General features: G+C 37.3%; 1 protein-coding gene across 1 annotated transcript; it reads left to right on the forward strand.

The window, feature by feature from the left end:
* Positions 1-6,155: 6,155 nt before the first annotated feature.
* Positions 6,156-18,582, forward strand: csf3r (colony stimulating factor 3 receptor). Its single transcript, XM_008431112.2, has 17 exons — positions 6,156-6,327; positions 8,723-8,820; positions 10,171-10,245; positions 10,442-10,735; positions 11,462-11,594; positions 11,755-11,921; positions 12,415-12,584; positions 12,713-12,869; positions 13,167-13,249; positions 13,344-13,551; positions 14,178-14,366; positions 14,560-14,661; positions 14,903-15,049; positions 15,123-15,263; positions 15,364-15,460; positions 16,484-16,562; positions 16,907-18,582. The coding sequence occupies exons 3-17, from the start codon at positions 10,179-10,181 to the stop codon at positions 17,384-17,386; spliced, it is 2,514 nt and encodes an 837-aa protein (XP_008429334.1). The 5' UTR covers positions 6,156-6,327; positions 8,723-8,820; positions 10,171-10,178; the 3' UTR covers positions 17,387-18,582.
* Positions 18,583-19,041: the final 459 nt, after the last annotated feature.

A 19,041-nucleotide genomic window follows, 5' to 3' on the forward strand; every position in this document is an offset into this window, starting at 1 on the left:
TCTATTTAGAGCCTATTGTACACTGTTCTCTTCCAGTTTTTTTGTGCTGGAGGATTTGTCTGTAAGCCAGGCTAGCATATAGCTTGGGAGAGGACAGGGCTGTTTATCATGTCTGCTGTAGAAAGCAGCCTGTCTGCAAAATGTGAATGCACAAGAACTGCATTTCCTCAAACCATCCTAAATAATGGTTGCTATTGTGCTTTTTGAAAGTAGTAAATGAGATGAATTTCTACATAGTTCTGCACTAAAGCCGTGTTGGCAGCTGCACTTGGCACATTTAGGAATGAGAAGCTGAAAATAATGAATATCGCTGCAGACCACACAAACGCAAGCAGCAGCAGTAGCAGTAGCAGCCCCCTGGCTCCTTTTGGTTGTTTAATTTATTATTTGAATGAAGCAATCGTTTCTCGCCTGATGGCAAATGTTGGTAATTCAATGTTGACTGTGTCAAAGAGAGGGAATTTTGGTTTAAGCGGAAAAAATAATTGCCGATCAATATTTTTATCTCGGAGTTCAAAATGCGGCTCCGAGTTCAGCATGAATTGTGGCCAATTTTGATTATTAAAATGTCAGCAATAAATCAGCACTAATGATGTTGTGTGCAACTGTTTCTCCAGCAGTGAACTGAGTGAGGCCATTTTATAGGAGGGCATATGTTGTACTTTAAGGCTTTAAGGATCTAATTATGCTTTTAATACTGAAATCATGGAGTTCTGGTGTGAAATGTTCATAAACTCATAATAGGCATGAATGTAATGGTAAATCTGGGGATTTTAATGACGTGTTTGAACCTTTTTTTGTTTTGTTTTTTTCAGAGTTAAATGATTTGTGCATCAAAACAACTGAGTGTGAAAGTTTTAATTAACTGTTGACTCTTTTTTTATCCAAACTGGATGTAAATTTAAAAAAACGAAAAACTGTCCCTCAGCATTTTTATGTGCAACATGCTGAGGGACATTTATTCAAACATTTGTGGGGGTGTATGCATAACTCTTTCAATAAGAGAACATCCCCACAGGGAGAATAATTGAGACAAACATTGCAAAAAAACAAACAAAAATGACGCTTAGTTGAGATAAATGACTTGTCAGTGCAGTGGTGTTTCTAGAACAAATTTACTGGGGGGGTGGGGGGGGGGCAGTGTTTTTTTCTCATTGGGGCACAGAACAAAAAATAAAACAAATAAAAGAAAAAACCAGTGCTATAGTTCCTCTTTTACTATATTAAGTGAGCCACAGGGTAAAAAGCAGCAGAGACCCATCAGTTAGCAGATAAAAGCTGTGATCCTATCTCAATATAGCTGACGCTAAAAGTGCAACCCCATAATTTTTTTAATTTATTGTTGAAGTGAAACTGAAGTTGTTCCGATTAATCAAGTTTGTTTGCATATGTTATGGCCCGTGGCCTCTAGGACATTCAGTCTCTTTCTGTTTATGCAGGTTGAGGTGTGGGAGCGCACTCTGCTGATTGACTGCTGGAGCCTGGAGAGGTTTTGGTCTCAATTTAAAGGAACTCAGTGTTGCGGTTTCGGTGCCAACTCGTATCACAATAACGAATTAATTAAGTATTAACTTTACGGGGCCTGTAAAAGGGGACAGAAACAGATTTGCAAGGGCACAGGTTCCTTTTAGCCCCTCTCTAAAACTTTAAGCACCACGAAGAAAACTGCATGTTACATTTTGCACATTATGTATATCACATTATGTGCAAAATGGCTATCATCATATATGTTATTACAACAGGAACATAAAAATGTTGCGCATAATGCAACTTGCCAAACTATCTCCGAAAACTTTTAAATTAAAGAGTTATGTAAAAAAATAAAAATAAATGTTTTGTGCTACTTAAAGACTTCCCCCTGCTGGTAATGAAATATTAAATCGCTTTTAAATTAAGGGCCATTAGAAAGGACTGGATAGGATTGTGCTTTAATATGCATCAACTCTGGTAATACAACATTTTTTTAGTATTCAGCTTCTGTTAACAAACACAGACAACAATATCTCTAACGGCACAACAGGGGCAGCAATCAAATTAGCGCTATCCACACAGGTGTGCTGTTAGATTCGTTTATTAGATTATTTCTGGTTTTTTGAGAGTGAATTATTACGTTTTGTTTCTAATTTGTTTTGTTGTTTTTTTTTAGCTGCAGCTCATCAGCCATAATATTATTCACCCTCCCCTATTAAGACTCCAAGTTTATGCATCATGGTATTAAAAAATGCAGATTGCTAACATTGCAAGAGTTGTGTTAATTAGCAAAACTAAATCAGAGCTCATTTTATGTTGTTTTACTTTAAAGCTTGTTTTTAGTTTGTTGCATTTTGGCAATGTTTTTTTTATTTTTGTTTGGTTTTTTTGTTTAGTTTTGATCTCAAGTTCACCAATCCACAGCTAATTTCCACGGCTCTTCCAAATAAACTCCAATTTTATCAAGGCTGTACCCAGTCCTGTGTGTGTATCTGTGTGAGGTTGTGCATTTAATAACACACAGCTCTTTTAAAGCAATGCTGACTGCTGCCCTTCACACACATGCAGTGAATGAGGTGGTTAGCAACAATAAGTACATGTCCTTGTGTGATTTGTCATGTGTGTATTTCCTCCTGCAATATCTGCTGCCCTCCTCTTGTTGTCCCACTCGAGGCCCTCGGCGAGCCAGCTTTGGCCTGCCAGCGCAACTGACCTGTGGTAAGGGGGAAATCAATAGTCAATTCCATTTTGCAGCCAGTCTGTGACAGGTACTAGATAGGAGTGGATTGGGTGCATGTAGGGAGCAGGATCGTGAGTCTGAGCTTGTTTGACCCTCTCCTCTCCCGCAAGTACACAGTGTCTCATGTGGTCACTGTACAGTGGACACAGCCGTTAAAGCTCAAGAACATGCTCTACTCCCTGGCAACTTAGGAGACGATGACAGGTGGAGCTCTGTGCTTGCTTTGTGTTGCCAAGGGTAAGAAGAAGCAGGAACTAGAAGGAACTAGCATGACTAACTCGTAAGGAGCATCAGTGTGCAACAATCTGAATTTTGAATATTTACAGCAAAATAATGTGTACATGTGGTGCTAATATTACAAACAGTATGATTTTTTTTGTTTTTTTACTATGGATTTCTACCACTTGTCATTGGCAATTAAATTAAAAGAGAAGAGTGACTAACTTGGTCCTTCACCACCTCTAGGTTTTACAGATGTTAGACATTACTATTAGGAGTCCAAGCTTACAGAAGCAAAGTTATTTGGCAGAGGACTTGTTTTTTTGTTTTTGTTTTTTGTTTGTTTTTTTTCTTGTTTGATAAAACCGAAATTGCAGCTTAAACCGGAGTACAACTGGAGACTTTCCATTAGACTTAAGCATATGTGTGCATAGTTCCTCACATGCAGAGGTACAACATGCCTCACCAAGTCATGGACACTAAGGTCGACATGTTTTGGCTTATAACTGTTATAAATTCTAAATCACAACTTCAAAACCATCTGTATATATGTATAAAATCCATGAATGATTTTGTATCACATGAGGTAGGTGCCACATATCTCTGCCTTATTTATTGATTTGCCACATTGCAAAAAAAATGCTGAACGATCTTGAAATGTCTAAGGTAGAGTGTGAGCCTGAATGACTGCTACTCAAATTTGACTGGATGATATTGTTCTGGTCTGTCAGTGGTCTTGATTTCAGTTTTACTGAAACCTAAAGAAGAGAAATCCAGTAAAACGCTCATTTTGTGTAGAGAAAAACATGTCATTAGTCACATGTAGTGGGTTTTGAGTGTGTTGCAATTGTTTCATATCCAAGTTTCCAATGTGGGGATCCATTGCAACACTACAACTTCCTCCATTTAAGCACCACGAAGAAAAACATGCTGGATGTCATAATTTTATGCATCATGTGTTTAAATAATAAAAACCACATTTCATGATTTAAATAACAGCTAGTGAATTGGACAAAGTATCTTTTCAAGGATATATCTCCTTTATAATTACCACAACGAAAGCGGTATTTTATATTCCTGGCATTAAGTTAGTTTACAAAATGTTGATCCAATATACATTTTCTTAAGAACAACTTCTAAATTGGTAAGAACAATCTCTTCCTAATGCTTTAATTTTTTTGTGCATGAATTGTGCAGTACTTTTCTCTGACAATAGTCAGTTTTCTTTTTTGTGTGTGGCTCATTTCAAACTGGATCATAACCCTTATTTATTTATTTTACTTAACATTAAAAACAGTTTAGTTAAATGACGTTTAAACCCAAAAATGAACCTCTGTGACTAGCAGAAGCAATGACAACAGCAGCTGTGATTAAAGTTAACAGGAGTAATTCTCTGTACAGCATGAAATGAAAATGATATACAATTATGTTTTCAGAAATGACTAGTTTGGGGTTAGCTACATATCAAATGTGAGCAAGAATCAAAAGACAAGACGGTTTTCTGTTGAGCAAAGTACAAGAACTGCAATCAAACCAAGCCGAGCTTCGTCGGTTCAGCTTAGCTCCGGGACCCTCTGCTAATTTTACTGCTCACTGAAACGTTGCATGTAATACCCAGTGGATGGAGAACACTTTGTTCATTAGTGCTGATTAGGAAATAAGATCAAGCAAAATATGTCAACTCATGATAACCAGTTAATGTGTTTTTAATTAGGGCCTGCTTTTCTCCTCTCCCGATGATTCCTTCTCTGAAACCCACCGCCGCTTGCATTTATTTCCTCCTCTGGAGGCCTCTTGATTAAGAGTTAGCCCCTATTATGATTTTAAGGGCAGCTTAGTGACGGAGCAGAGATGCAGCTGTTAGATTAAAAGTTTAGTGGTTGAGCTCACTGGCGCATCTCGCTCACCGTTTGAAATGACTCCTCATCAATGGGATCATTTTAGGACTTAACAAGCTAATAAATGGGATATGGCAACCAGTTTCGAAGCGCCCTTGGGAGGGTTAAGCCACGGCTTACAATCCCATTTAAAAGCCTGTTCTATTACCATGCAGACAAAAGTGTCAACCTGCTGAGAGAGGGAGATGATGGCATTTTGAAGCAGCCTCGGTGATACAGCAAATCTGCAGCTTCAAAGGTCACCCTCAACATTGGGGGTCTTCTTGATGCAGAACGATTTCATCCTTTCAGGAAAAAAACGCTCCCTGGACTCACGAGGTAGAATAATGATTAATATGCTTTTTATGAAAGGTACTACGCTAAGTACTACCATATTGCCAGCACAACATAAGTAAATTTTTTGTAACAACACAATAACAACAAAGGATTCAGATTAACTGTATTTATTTATTTTTGAAGTAAAATAGACAAAATACCATGTTGGAAAATGAATAGAAAGGCTCTTTGGAATCAAGAGGTAGAGAGAAAGGTCTCTAACCAACCTCAACATCCAGCGCAGCTCCAATGTGTTTTATGCGCAATAATAGCTTCAATAACAATTTCTTTTGGCAATTTGTGTGTGAATAAATCTTTCAGACACATAATGTAATGTACCACCTCCATGTCTCTTTAATGTTTAAGTATCACATTGAAGCAACTCAATGCATTTAGAGATATATAAACAGTAGAGATCTGCTGAAGTTCAAACCAACCAGAACGGGTAAGTAAGGGGATTGAAGTGATTGTCAATGTCATACAGCCTGGTCTGTGTATTTCAGAAACAAAAGACATCCTGAGATTGTCCTGCACAGATATTTGTCAGATAAATATGGAATGGTAAGAAAACATTTGTTGTTGCTTATGAACTTCATATGCAAGCTAATTGACTTCATACTTAGATTGCAAGTAGTTGATGAGATATTGTAGTTTCTTATGAGTACTGCTAGAAGCAGCAAAGTACCACCAGTGGCAGCTGCAGTGAATTTCATGCATTTCAAAAAAAAAAACTAATGATCAATAAAGCACCAATAAGATTTATTGGACAGAAGTTGATGGATAATTCTTAGTAGTTGGTTTTGTTGGCAATCGCAGTACATGGTGCAAAAATTGAAAATATTCACAATCCACCTACAAAATGTCCTTTTTTCCATATTTGTATTTTTTATTTTTTTTGCAGAACCAGCTATCTCCTTTCTTTTGAAACTATGCTGGTAATTTAAACACCCCACTTTTCCTTCCCAGAATAGGGCCCCATTAGTCATTCGTTTCTTCCTGGAAAATAGTGAAGTTTCACAAATCAAATTCAAAACAAGGATGTTAGTGTTGCTGCCTCTGCGGCTTGGCTTGCACACACACATACGTCCTCCAATCTGAGCCGCTTTGAGTCACACCATTTCATCTGGTGCTATCAGGGTTGATGAGAGCCTCTTGTCTTTCTCGGTCGGCTGCAGCTGCTGTGTGGTGAGTGGCAAGCCTCTCTGATGGCTCTCCTTTATCTTCGCATCAAGCAATTTGCTGCTCCTTTCATTATGATCCTTGTGCCAGATTGAAAATGAAAACTTCACAAAACTTGTGTTTTAAGTGACTCAAGTACAAGCGGTAAATCTGAAAAGACATTTTTAATTTCATTTTGAGATTGCTCAAATTTTTCTGTCCAGTCTGTCATTTATCCTTCACCTTTAATGCTTTTCTGACTGTAAAGCAGGTACAAGAAACATCAAGAAGCGTTTTATTTTAACAATTATTTTTGACCGTTTGGTCAGCTTGTTTATCTTTGTGAAAACCGTAAAATTCTCTATTCAAAGCTATGAGATACGTACTTGAGTGTTGTGGTAGGGAAAGCACATTCTTCTTCTTCTATCATGAAAAAAAAGAGGATGTGAAACTGATTGTTTCTTTTCTAGGAATGTGGGACTTTAGAGAATGCTGATGCAAAATCTTAGATTGAATTTAACTAAACTGTGTTTTAACTCATCGTTCGGATATAGAGACAAAATTTGAAAAATAAATTCTCTATTCAACAAACAAAACCTGTCGTGAGAAATAAGTCCACAAAAGAGGAACTAGTAGAGTGAAGGATATTGCCAAATCCTGTGAGTGGGCGTTGTGTAACTAACCCCTGAAAGCAACGGGAAAGGAAATGTACAGAGACAAGAGGACAACATTTCTTTACACATTGCACCATGTCTCTGTGAAACAAAAGGAAAATGCCAAACGTGTATTTGCATTTTCAAATCAGGAGCAACTCATGCTTGTTTGTTTGACAGAATACACTCAAGGTTTAGGTTTAATACTCTGTCCGTCTCTGACTATTTCTTTTTCTGTCTTTTTCTCGCTTGTCTTTTGTTACAACTGCAGGCAATTATCCATTAGTGGAGAGCAGGAGTTCTTAAAAAGGCAAGAAGGGAAAGTGGAGGCCTTTTTGCAAAGAGCTGATAAGAAAAATGGGAGAAATTCCATTTCGCTCTCATTGCAAAACAAACATCAAATATTCAGTTATGGACAAAGAGGAGAAATCTCACAGTTTGAGTGATAGCTGCAAATGACTTAAATTATGAGTCACATTTCTGCAACTTTTACATAAACAAACCATGTTTATGTAAAGTTTTTTTTTGTTTGTTTGTTTTCTTTAGCCCAAATACCTTTAAATAAATCGACATCTTTAGCTCAGCTCATTCCAAGGTGTTTCCAGACCAAAAGGAACAAATAGGTACTCCAGCATTTTCTGGGTCTGATCTGGTGTTTCCAAAGGGAAACATCTGGGAGGCATCCCGATCAGATGACTCCTTTTAAATCAGAGGAACAGCGGCTCTTCAAGCTCCCACTGGATGACGATAATCCTAGTATTCAGGATCTCATTCTGTTGGTCATGATTCATGGTTCTAGACCATAGTTGAAGGATGAAATATTGACAGATCACTAGATCACTATATACTGGAGCAGCGCCCACATTACTGCAGACAATGTCCCTCTTGGTCTGTCCAGCTGCCTCTCCATCCTATCAAACATTTGAACTCCTCTGCTAAAAGGGAGAGAAAGACACAGCTCTTCACAACTACACCATGAACTCCTGGGCAAAAGGCATCCCGATGGAGATCAACCCCTGGGGAGGAAAAGAGCTCAAATATATGCCTTTAAAAGCAATTCACTTGCTTTGTATCCCTTCACCTGGAACAGATGAATTATTTAGATAATGTCTCTAAGAAAAAAGGAGTTCTGGGTTTAACTCTTAGACATATTTTCCCACCACCCAGTCTCAGTTAATTGGTAGCGGCATACTTAGGAACTTGTTTACGGCTGTGGTCTAATATATTGGTATGAATTTCTCACACAAGTATGTCATAATGTCTGTCTCAAACGTCTGATGGTGAAATCACAAAGAGTCACGAGACATCCCTGACGTGAGAACTTTTCTCTCTGCTATCAGCATTGGATCAATTATTGGTTACTATGTATTATGAAAATATATTTCCATACACTATGTTTTGCAAGCATTAAATTGGTCATGCAGATAAATTAGGTCAATGCACTCAAGTATTTGGTAGAAAACTACGATTATAGCTCTAATTAACAAAATGTCAACTTTTCAACTCACAAGGATCTTGACATTTACTTTTACACACATTACATCAGCTGTGATGGTACCAGTTTTACTTTGCTTTGTTTATGTCTGTATGCATATTTTTGCTCCAATTTTTACATGTTGCATGTAAAAAACATTTTACATGCAACATGTACTGCATGTCTTGAATTGATAACCACAGCTGTATTAAATATGAAAAATGAAATCGCTTTTCCTTCTTGGGATTATTCTTTTCATGCCTTTAAATTTTTTTGTTTCTGTTTTCACACGCAGAAGCACAACGACGCTGTAAAGGCAGGATTTTTCTGCTGGTGCTTTGTGAGTTGGTAATCAGATTTTCTTCACATCTGAACATCTTTGCTTGTGTAATGGTGAGTATTTCGAGATCAATGTTCTCCCTCGCCTATGTTGTATCAGATTTAGTTTGTTGATCCACTGTTAAGTTTTTGTTAAGATAGATTTTTAATAATAATAACAATGAACTCAGATTCACACCTACCATTTTTATGTAAAAAAAAAAAAAACACCCAACTAGCTGCCTGTAACAAGTGGCAGTTACTAGAAGAACACACGTTATGTTATGACATTTTATTCACAATGATGTAAATGTTAAATTTTCTGCATTATTAATGTTTCAAGCATTTTAATCTCATACGGCATGATTGCAGATAAGCTCAAACTGTATGATTTGTTGCTGCAGCGATATCCTCTCAAAAAGATACTGGTTTAATGATGATGGGGCAGCAACTATGGGGTGTTTACGCTCTTATTACAAACTAAATCTGTCAGGCTTTAAAATGAGGTAGAGAAAATAAAGACGGGCAGACAGCTGTGGAAGCACTTATGGCTGGGCAAAGTAGGGCAACAATTATCAGTCACTGGTAGAAGCAGCCAGACTGCAGGATTTTCTCACAAAACTTTAATCACTGCTATAAATTTGTCCTTGTCATCTTCAGCTTTGAGTGTTTTAAACCAGCTTGAAGTGAACACATCTCACTAAAAGACATCAGACCTTAGACTTTTGTTTTACGTGTCACTGTACATGTGGTGCAGAAAATCATTATGGCTCTCCCTGATGTGAAAACCTCAAATAACCACCAGTTTTTAGTATAAATACATAAAACTGCAGTAATAAAGCAGAAATGCACAAGGTTTTGACACAGCGTAAACTGGACTTTAAGGTAATGTGTAGAACTGTGGAGCTGTTTCTCTTACAAGGCCATGGAACCCCTTTTAGAGTAAATGATATTATGAACTCTGAAATAACAGAAGGATCATAAATCGAGTGGATATCACTGATAAGTAGAAAATGGGCCACTTTGGCGCCAATTGAAGAAGGTATGGACCTTCTTCAATTGCCATTTTAGACCCCAAACTGAAATCCTATAGAAAACCTACAGTGTGAGTTGATGGTTGGATTACTCCTAAAAATATTCTATGAGCTATTATTATTCTGCTGCTTCTTAACGCAGAAAAAAAGCTTTTGATTTTCTAGATTTCAAAGGCAATGAGTGTTTACACAAAAATACTGGGTATACTGCGAATCCCAGTGAAACATACAAAACACCATGCCTGTGATTAATTTTTATCCAAAACATGTCATCGCCGTAATTCTTCTTTTACAACAAAACTGCATCACTTGGAAAGAAATGGCATGTTGTGATACGGCATGAAAAGCTTGTAATTTTCAGTTGATGCCTTTCAACATGTCTGCTCAACAGGTTACGTCATGATGACATCCGCATGGATGTTGGTGATTGCTGTGCTGGTAGACTCTGCAAACGGAGCGAGAAGCCGTGAGTGTTGTTTCTGAAAATCAGAAATTGAAATGTAAATACCTAACCACCAGTTAGAAACACAATTTCAAACATCTTATTTTTGAGGCACTTTCCCGTTAAATGCAATGTTTGATATTAGAGAGACGATAAAAAAAAAAAAGGTTTTCTGCATTCTAAACTTCAAACATGTTTTTATTTTTTTCATTTTCTCAAGAGGGTGACATCCAACCATGTGCAAGGATCCACACATCAAGTTCGGTGGTGCCTCTGGGTTCACCTGTCACAGCCACCTGTGTCATCAGAGAAGACTGCCCTCTAGTTATTGGACAAGCTGTTCATATTGAGTGGCGTCTTGGCAGTGAGCTTATTCTCAACAGCTTTGCAGCCAATGAGAGCAACAGGGTTTCCAGGATTGTTGTACCGAGCTTCAATCGCACCGAGGCACTACTTGTCTGCTGCATCCAGAATTGTTCTCAAGTTGTCACCGGAGTCCAGATTCGAGCTGGATGTAAGAAAAATTTTATAGCATGTTCAGAAAGGAACTTCTATAAACAGATCTAGCTCAAGTATTCTGCAAGGAAACTCTGCAGAGTCCTGCATTACACCTCTTTTCATAGACTGTAAGTAGGGATGCAAATAAATTTGAGAGAAAGTCTTAAAACTTAATGTTCAGACATTCTCAACCAGTACAACTAAGCTATTTAGGAAGAGAATCGCCAAGCACTTGTTTGTTTGCAAAGCTGACAAACCCAACCAGCAAAGTATTGACTATTATGTACACTGTACTGTAAAAAAAAAAAACTGAAAACAATTTACACATTTCTTTCCACTTCACAACTTTGTGCTGCTTTGTTTGTCTTTTACACAAAATCACTATAAAATACATTGAAGTTTGTGGTTTCCACGTCACATCTGAAGCATTCCGGTGTCTATGAAAACATTTGAAAGGCACCAGAAGTAATCTTCTGCACATAAAACAATTTTGAATTTTAGTTTACACAATTTAAATTCATGCCTGAGTTACAAACATTCAGAGGGCATACTTTCATTTTCTGTATCATTTGAAACAGGTAATACAAGAACAGGATAGACAGTGAAATTGATCATCCTTTAAATATAAAACATAATTTGACAAACTGTAACATTGATTTCAAAACAGGAGTAGTCAACTGATTGTCATGTATAACCCTGGAATTAATACGTTTATTTTTTGTTGTTTTTTTTGTATAATTAGACCCACCAGAAGAGCCACAAAACCTGACCTGTGAGACAAAGTTCAGCTCCCCTAGTTCCTTGAACTGTGAATGGGAGCCTGGGCAGCGGGACACCCACCTCCCTACAAAGTACTCCCTGCACACTGAAATAAGGTACATTTCTGCCTGAAACCATAAATATGTTGAATTATTTTCAACGGAGGAATAAAGTTGAAGGAGTTAAGTTTGATGTCAAGAATCTTTGATTCATTGAGTTCTGTAAGTACTTCTGGCTGAACTAACATTTATTTTCTCGCTTTGTATTTTATTTTAGAGACATAAATGAGAACTATACTTACAAACTGCCACCAGATGTCCATCACTATTCGATTCCTCGTAATGAATTTGTTCTGTTCAATGACATCAAGATCTACGTAAAGGCAGAGAATGACCTTGGAGTGGCAACTTCAGCACCCCTGGTTTTTGATCCTGTACAGGCAGGTAAGTATCAACTGAGAATAATAAAATGAAAATAAAAACTCCTGGTAAACACTGTTTAGGATAAGCACAAATCTAAATGGGAAAAATGAAAACGTAACAGAACTAGCTTACATATCAACATATAAAAACAATGTTGTTCGTGTCATTTACATAAAATGTACTAAATGTTTTAAAGTTCCCAGCATCAGTATTATTTCTCAGATTCTTGTAACATTGTCTTTGTTTTGTACCAAACAAGATCATTTCTGTCATCCAGATGGCTTGGGAATTCAGCAAGGATTAAAGAAATAAATTTAGCAGTAGTGTTGCTCCGGGTTGTTTTTAGAGGTCAGCTTCTATTTTTATACAAGCTAAATTCTTATCACAGCATTAATCATAATGATGCACAAACTCTTGGTTTTTCATTTAAACCATGCTTCATGAAGAAAAAAACAAACAAAACAAACAAACAAAAGAACCACTAAAAATCTAATCTTGATTGTTTTTCTGTCAGCTAAGTTCGACCAACCCAGTATTGAAACGGTTGGTGTGGAGCCTAAAAGGTTAGGTTGCCTCAAGCTGAAGTGGAGAATGTCCCAGCAGCAGAGTTGGCTTTCTCACAACCAACTAAGCCTCGAAGTCCGACTTAGGACTGCTGACAGCGACCAAATGAGCGACCCACCAGTGAGTTCAGTTAAAACTGTTGAAATAAAAGCACCACCATGAATTCGTGTTGCGTCAGACTTGATCTTGTTGCTGGAAGCATCGGAAGAAATTTACAGTGTATTTGATGTAATGGTCTTTTTTCTCAGATTCTTGTAAGCCAAGTGAGGCCAACCAAAGCGGTCACGGAATGCTGTCGTCTCCTTCATGGAACTCGATATTTGGCTCAAATTAGAGTCAGATACTACATGCAGGGACCCTGGAGCGAGTGGAGCAGCAGCAAATCCGGAGTCACCTTGGAGACCGGTAGGGTTCGGATCAATTTGGAATGACACAACCAGCCACTCTTAACATTTTCCAATCTGATGCCTTTTCTCTCCACTTTTTCTTCATCTTTTCAGTGCATGCAAATGTCATGTTGTACATCTCTCACTGCTTTGCTCTGCGGAACAGGCTGAATTGAAGTATTGAGTTTTGTCGCATATGCAGACAGTGAATCCATATACCTGTCTTGTAGGGAGAAGTTTTATTTTCTACAGAGTTAGAGTGGAAGTTCAGAGTTTTGACAAGTTGCCACACTGACAGCTGTCTCTTCCTTTTCAGCTCCAACTGGACGTTTAGACTCGTGGATGAAGGTATCAAGGAATCACACAAGCAAAAACCTAGACATACAGTTGTTCTGGAAGGTACCTATATAATTTCTTGATGCCTGTCAAAAATACGTATTTTCTTCAAAACCTCTACAGGGTTGTATAAAGTCTCCCCTTTTTATTGTTTCAGCCATCAAAACAGTTCCGTGCAAATGGCCAAAGTTTGACATACGTCGTCTTAAAACCAAATCCTCGTGGCAAGAGAGAAAGAATGTGCTCCACAAACGAGAAATGGTGCGCTTTTCAAGTTTCTGGGAGAGTAAGGAAAGTGTATCTGAGCGCTGTGAATAGTGTGGGGGAATCTCCCCTCACTAAAATCAGGATTTACCAGCCTAAAGGTAACTCATATCATTTAAATAAAATATACTGGATGCTACAAGAGTCATATTCCTCAAGCTTTTCCACATTTTGTCACATTACAACCACAAACTAGAATGTATTTTTGGAGGATTTTATTTGACAAACACAAAGCAGTGCACATTGGTTTACAAAACCACCTTTGTAGATCAAAATCTACAAAGTACATATTTGTTTGTTGTTTGTGCCTTAATGTTATTTTATTCTGATAGGGGGACATTAATGCAGTACACTTGAGCACATCTGAATTCCCATTATGAAACATGAGGGTGGCAGCATTATGCTGCAAGAATGCCTTTCTTCAGCAAGGACAAGGAAGCTGGTCTCTGTTGATAACAGTACTAAAGGGGAAATGAGGGCTAAAGAAAGTCCTGAAATTTCCACCAGGTTAATAACATAATAATAATGCATCAGAGTGTAATCACATCTAAACGACTCTGCAGACTGGACTGCACCTGAGACTCTTGCTGTGCCCCATTAAAACATATGCACTCCTTTCTCGTTTGCGGTTACAATGTGACAAAATGAATAATTTTGCAAGACAATGTATACAGAGTGTCTTGGTACATAATTTTTTTGTAAACCTCAGATGTTTTTATGTCTTCAGCTCACACGGCAATCATGGATGTCACAGCTTTTCCTCATAATGACAGATCGTTTCTGGTCCAGTGGACAGCTGAGGTGACTTTAGGTCTCACTGATTACGTGGTGGAATGGAAACCTTTACTAAATCTAGACCTCAGCCACATTCGTTTTGAAACTGTGAATAAAAACCAGTCTAGTCTCATCATAAACGGTATGTCAATACGAATTTGCTGTACATCTTTCCATAAGCCATGTTGCAATTGGACTTTCATCTCTCACTACATGAACTCAAATAGTCACTTTTGAGCAAGAGTCTTATTTTCTCCTCTCCTGAACCTACCTGTAAACACTGTAATTAGCTTGTGACCACAGATCCACTCTGCCCTCTACACTCTCATCCATAGGCAGCTTTGAGCCCTACAAGCCCTATGGGATCTCTGTATATCCCCGGTTTAAGGATGGGATGGGGCCTCCTCAGACTGTTAATGCCTACTTGAGACAAAAGGGTAAGTCACCAAAGACAAATGGGGGATCACACAAAGAGCATGCAGAGGTTTAAGAGTCAAGTTGCCTCAACTTTAAACAAGTAGAAAGCCTTTCACATTATTCAGATTACAGGAACGGTGTGAGCTCTCTGGGAACAGATCATTTCTTATGGAACGTTGCCCTCTTGTGGAAAGAAAATGAATAATTTGCTCGTTCAAATCCAGATACACTCTAATATAAACTGCATCTTTCTTTTTGAAGCTCCATCAGTGGTTCCTAAAATTCAAATTAAAAAGACCTGGTGCTCAGATATAGAAGTTTCATGGGATGAAATCCCTTTGCAGCAAAGGAATGGATTTATTAAGAGCTACCAAGTCTTCTACTGGGAAGAGAACGGATCTGTACAAGGTAGGTTAAAAGGTTTGAATTGTTTTGAATGTAAAATGATGTTGAAGTTTTTTAACCTTGGACATTTTTCCAGTTGAGAGAGCTGATGCAGAAGACAGGAGAGTGATCCTGAAGAACCTCAACACTGCATCTACGTATGAAGCTTTCATGATGGTTAGCACATTTGGTGGGAGCCTGAACGGATCAACAATTTATGTTAAAATGAACTCCTTTGGTTGGTAACATATTCTAATTTACCATTTAGAGAGTCAATGAGCAGAATGTGGATTTATCGATTAGATTTCATATCGCAACATATGATTTCCTTTTCCAAGATGCTTTGACTGTTGTGATCACTGTAACTGCAATTGGAGTTGGACTGGCATTTCTGATCATTTCCACCATCTGGACCTGCTTCTCCAAACACAAAAAGTAAGCCCACCAAAAACCACATACTCTAGAGATCTATGATGCAGTGCTGTAGATAGATTTTTACTTACAGATTTCTTCTGTTTTTCCCACACGCATATGTTTTCGTTCACAGCACAAGTTTAAATATGTTAATATCATTTATTTACTGGGTTATAATGAAATTCAGTTGAATTCAGTTTATTTCTACAGGGTGAATTCAAAAAATGTCGTCTCAAGGCACTTTACAAAAAAAGTAAATTCAATCAAATCCTACAGACAGATTCATAGACGATCCTAGCGATCAAAGACCCAGCAGGTTACGTCAGGCTACTGGCCTGCAGTATTCAGCTTTGTGGATGAGTATTTAGGAGCAATGGACTGTCGCTTGCATTCTGTAATTGACTTTGGAGAAATCTCTCACACTGAGCATGCAAGTAGAGACAGTTAAAAAAAAGGAAAATTCCCCTTTTAACAGGAAGAAACCTCCAGCAGAATCTGACCTCCATGACCGACAGTGGGTTTGAGAAGACTAAACCTAATAAGTGACTGGTTATTTTTAGCCAACTGTGGTTTTCACCTTACATGCTTTGTTTGCCAATTCCTATGTGCCATTGTTGGATCATGAATCCTGACCAAAAGAGGCCTGCAGTGGTTTTGACCTTTTTCTGGGTTCTTTTGTGAAATCCTGGGCGATTCTTTGATTATGTGCAATTGCAGGAGTTTGGTCAGTCAACCTCTCCTGGAATATCTTTTCAGTCTACAGGTACGACAGTGACTTGATCAGTTAACTCATGATTCATGAAAGGAGGACAGTACTTTTTCAAAATAAGATCATGTACATTTGGATATCTTTTTTTCCCCTTTAATTAGTGAAAATATTTGTTTTCCACAGGTAATCTGCATTATATTGAAACTTGTTTAAAAATTTGAAACAATTAACTATAGTGAAAAAGACAAGCAAAAGAATTGCATAAAGAGGAAAACACTTTTTCACTTCACTGTATGTTATATTTTTGACATGCTTTCTGTTTGTTTGACCTTAAGGCTGAATGGTTACATGTGGCCAGTAGTTCCAGATCCGGCTAACAGCAGCATTAAAAAATGGTCTTCAGAATCAACACAGGTAATGAACATTAACAGCTGTCACAGATGTTAACTTAACATGATAACAACGAATACATATGTGTGACATGAACTACAATTCTAAAGTGTTAGAATTACAAAATTACAAGCATTTTGGAATTATATTAGTTTTTCCTACAAATTAAATCTGTATGTAAATGAAATCTTTATTTGGAATATATGAACATCAAAGGATCCATGCAAGTCTAACTGTCAGATTAGATTATATAACAAAAAAACTGTAGTGATAAAAATATAAATTAATAATTCAATCCAGTGTATATTTCCAATTTTAGCTGTCTGTATTGTCTTTTTCTTATATATATTAATTGCTTGCCTCTGCAGTTTACCCATCCATCCTGGGACAACGAGGAGCCAAATCCAATATGCTTGTCCCATCTCAGCTTCCTGGACCTTCCAACCACACTTAGCAAAGAAGAGGATGATATCTGGTTGAACAGCTCAGAAGACACCAGCGATCTTGGCGAGTCGATTTGTGGCTCACCGTTCATTCCTACATACTCTGGTAGAAACAGCGAGTCTGTTCCTTATGCGACTGTACTGTTGTCCTCTTGCAACGACCCAGTGCCTGATGAGCCTCATGTCTACCTGCGCTCTGAATCTACACAACCCCTCTTGGAAACTGAAGAGTATTTCACTCCAAAATGCTACCAGAATGTTGCAAATGATAGAATGTCAAAAGAGCAGTGTTTCTTTGGGCCCTGTGACGATGATATCCCCGAAGGAGAGGAAGGCCCAGCTATTGTTTGGGATGACTTTCCCTTTCTGCGTGCCTTGGCCATGAATGAGAGTGAAAATGACTAAAGTTAATTTACTGGTCATTAGAGTATGCTTGCTTTGAGTGTGGTTTTTGTTTGTTTGTTTGTTTTTATGTTTTTGTCTTTTTGTAAATGAACCCACCAAGCGTTACACCTCATGATTATTTTTGTTTCTGTGCTGCTTTTTACATTTATAGAAATACACTTTTTTTAAACATATGTTTTACTTTTCGTGAGGTGGTTAAAGGTTAAATGAACAGATTTAAGTCGTGTTTTTGTTACATTTCACGAAAGTTAAAACAGGCTACTGCCAAAAGCTCTAATGTTTGAGGCTTTGTGTACAGGTGAAGCATCTCTATAGTCTGTGGTGCCAGGATACCAGGCTTAGTTGCAGTTTTGTAATACAATTGAGATTTATTTTCACCACCTGAGTTATTGTCTTGTTCTGCAAATAGCCTTTGTTTATTTGTAGCTGTTCACTTTGATCTAAATTTTACCATGAATATGATCTAATTTAGGCAAATAATTGTGTTTTGTTGCCATTTTTGTCACCAAATGTTTGAGGATTAGCACACATCTGTCAATGTTATGGAATGTTCTCTTACCATTTTGAGCAGAAGCTAATAGAAATAAACCTCTTTGTTATGTCATATATTAACCACAGGGAAATAAAAAAATAATTAGGAATTACTAATTAACATTCCTATGCGAAGTTAAGAAAATATTTTTAGAAAATCTTAGTTCTGTTTATTTCATAAAATTGATCAGACTCTAAACGTAATTGGAACTCGTGATTTTGTAAAAAAAATAAATAAATAAATAAAAAAATAAAATATATATATATATATATAGATATATATATAGATAGATATATATATATAGATATATATAGATAGATATATATATATAGATATATAATTCTATTAGCGTCTGTTCTTTAAGGGAGTGGTTTAAACAATAGCTGATTTGGCAATAGGTGGAAATGTCTAACAATATTTTCTAAAACTATATTGTTGACCTCAAGATTCATTACATATTGTGAGAAAACATGAATACCTCATTCACTGACTGGTTAAACTCAGCTGTAGTCCAAAGAAAGTAGCTTCACGAATATATATATATGATGTGCCTATATGTGTGATGGCCCATGTGAGAGGCAGATTCTTATATTCTTTAGCTGGATGATCACGGTGCTGCACTCTGATAAATATGTAAATAAAAAATGATTTGTGATTTCTGTAACCTCTTTCACCTGTGCAAGTGAAAATTGTGTTTTTTTCAGCTTCTACTTTATTCCTGTGTTGCAGAACAACCATCCAAAATAGATCTGCGGCAAGTTCTCCTTTCTAATTCTTTTAATCATAAACAGTTTTACTCATCCACCCAACCTTGCAGAGAAAGGGCAACTGGGGATCCGGTGCCCAGCTACAGTGGTCATTAGGTGTGGACTAATGCATAATAGATGTTGTTATGCATACATGGTCCAAACAAAACTAAACAACTACAGCAGAACTACAGCAGAGTAGCACTTACAGATGACTGTAAATTAATTATTTCACTAATTTCTGAGTAAATTGTTAAAGGTACTAAACCTAAGCAATACCTTGCTAAAGTATACACAACCTTTGCATTTCTTGTGCTAAGAACCAAAGAGCAATGCATTTTAATAGGATTTTTCTGTGGCAGTGCCTCATTGCATGG

This window comes from Poecilia reticulata, chromosome 16 (assembly GCF_904066995.2).
Source record: "Poecilia reticulata chromosome 16, P_reticulata-male-v2, whole genome shotgun sequence".
NCBI classification, from domain to species: Eukaryota; Metazoa; Chordata; class Actinopteri; order Cyprinodontiformes; family Poeciliidae; genus Poecilia; species Poecilia reticulata.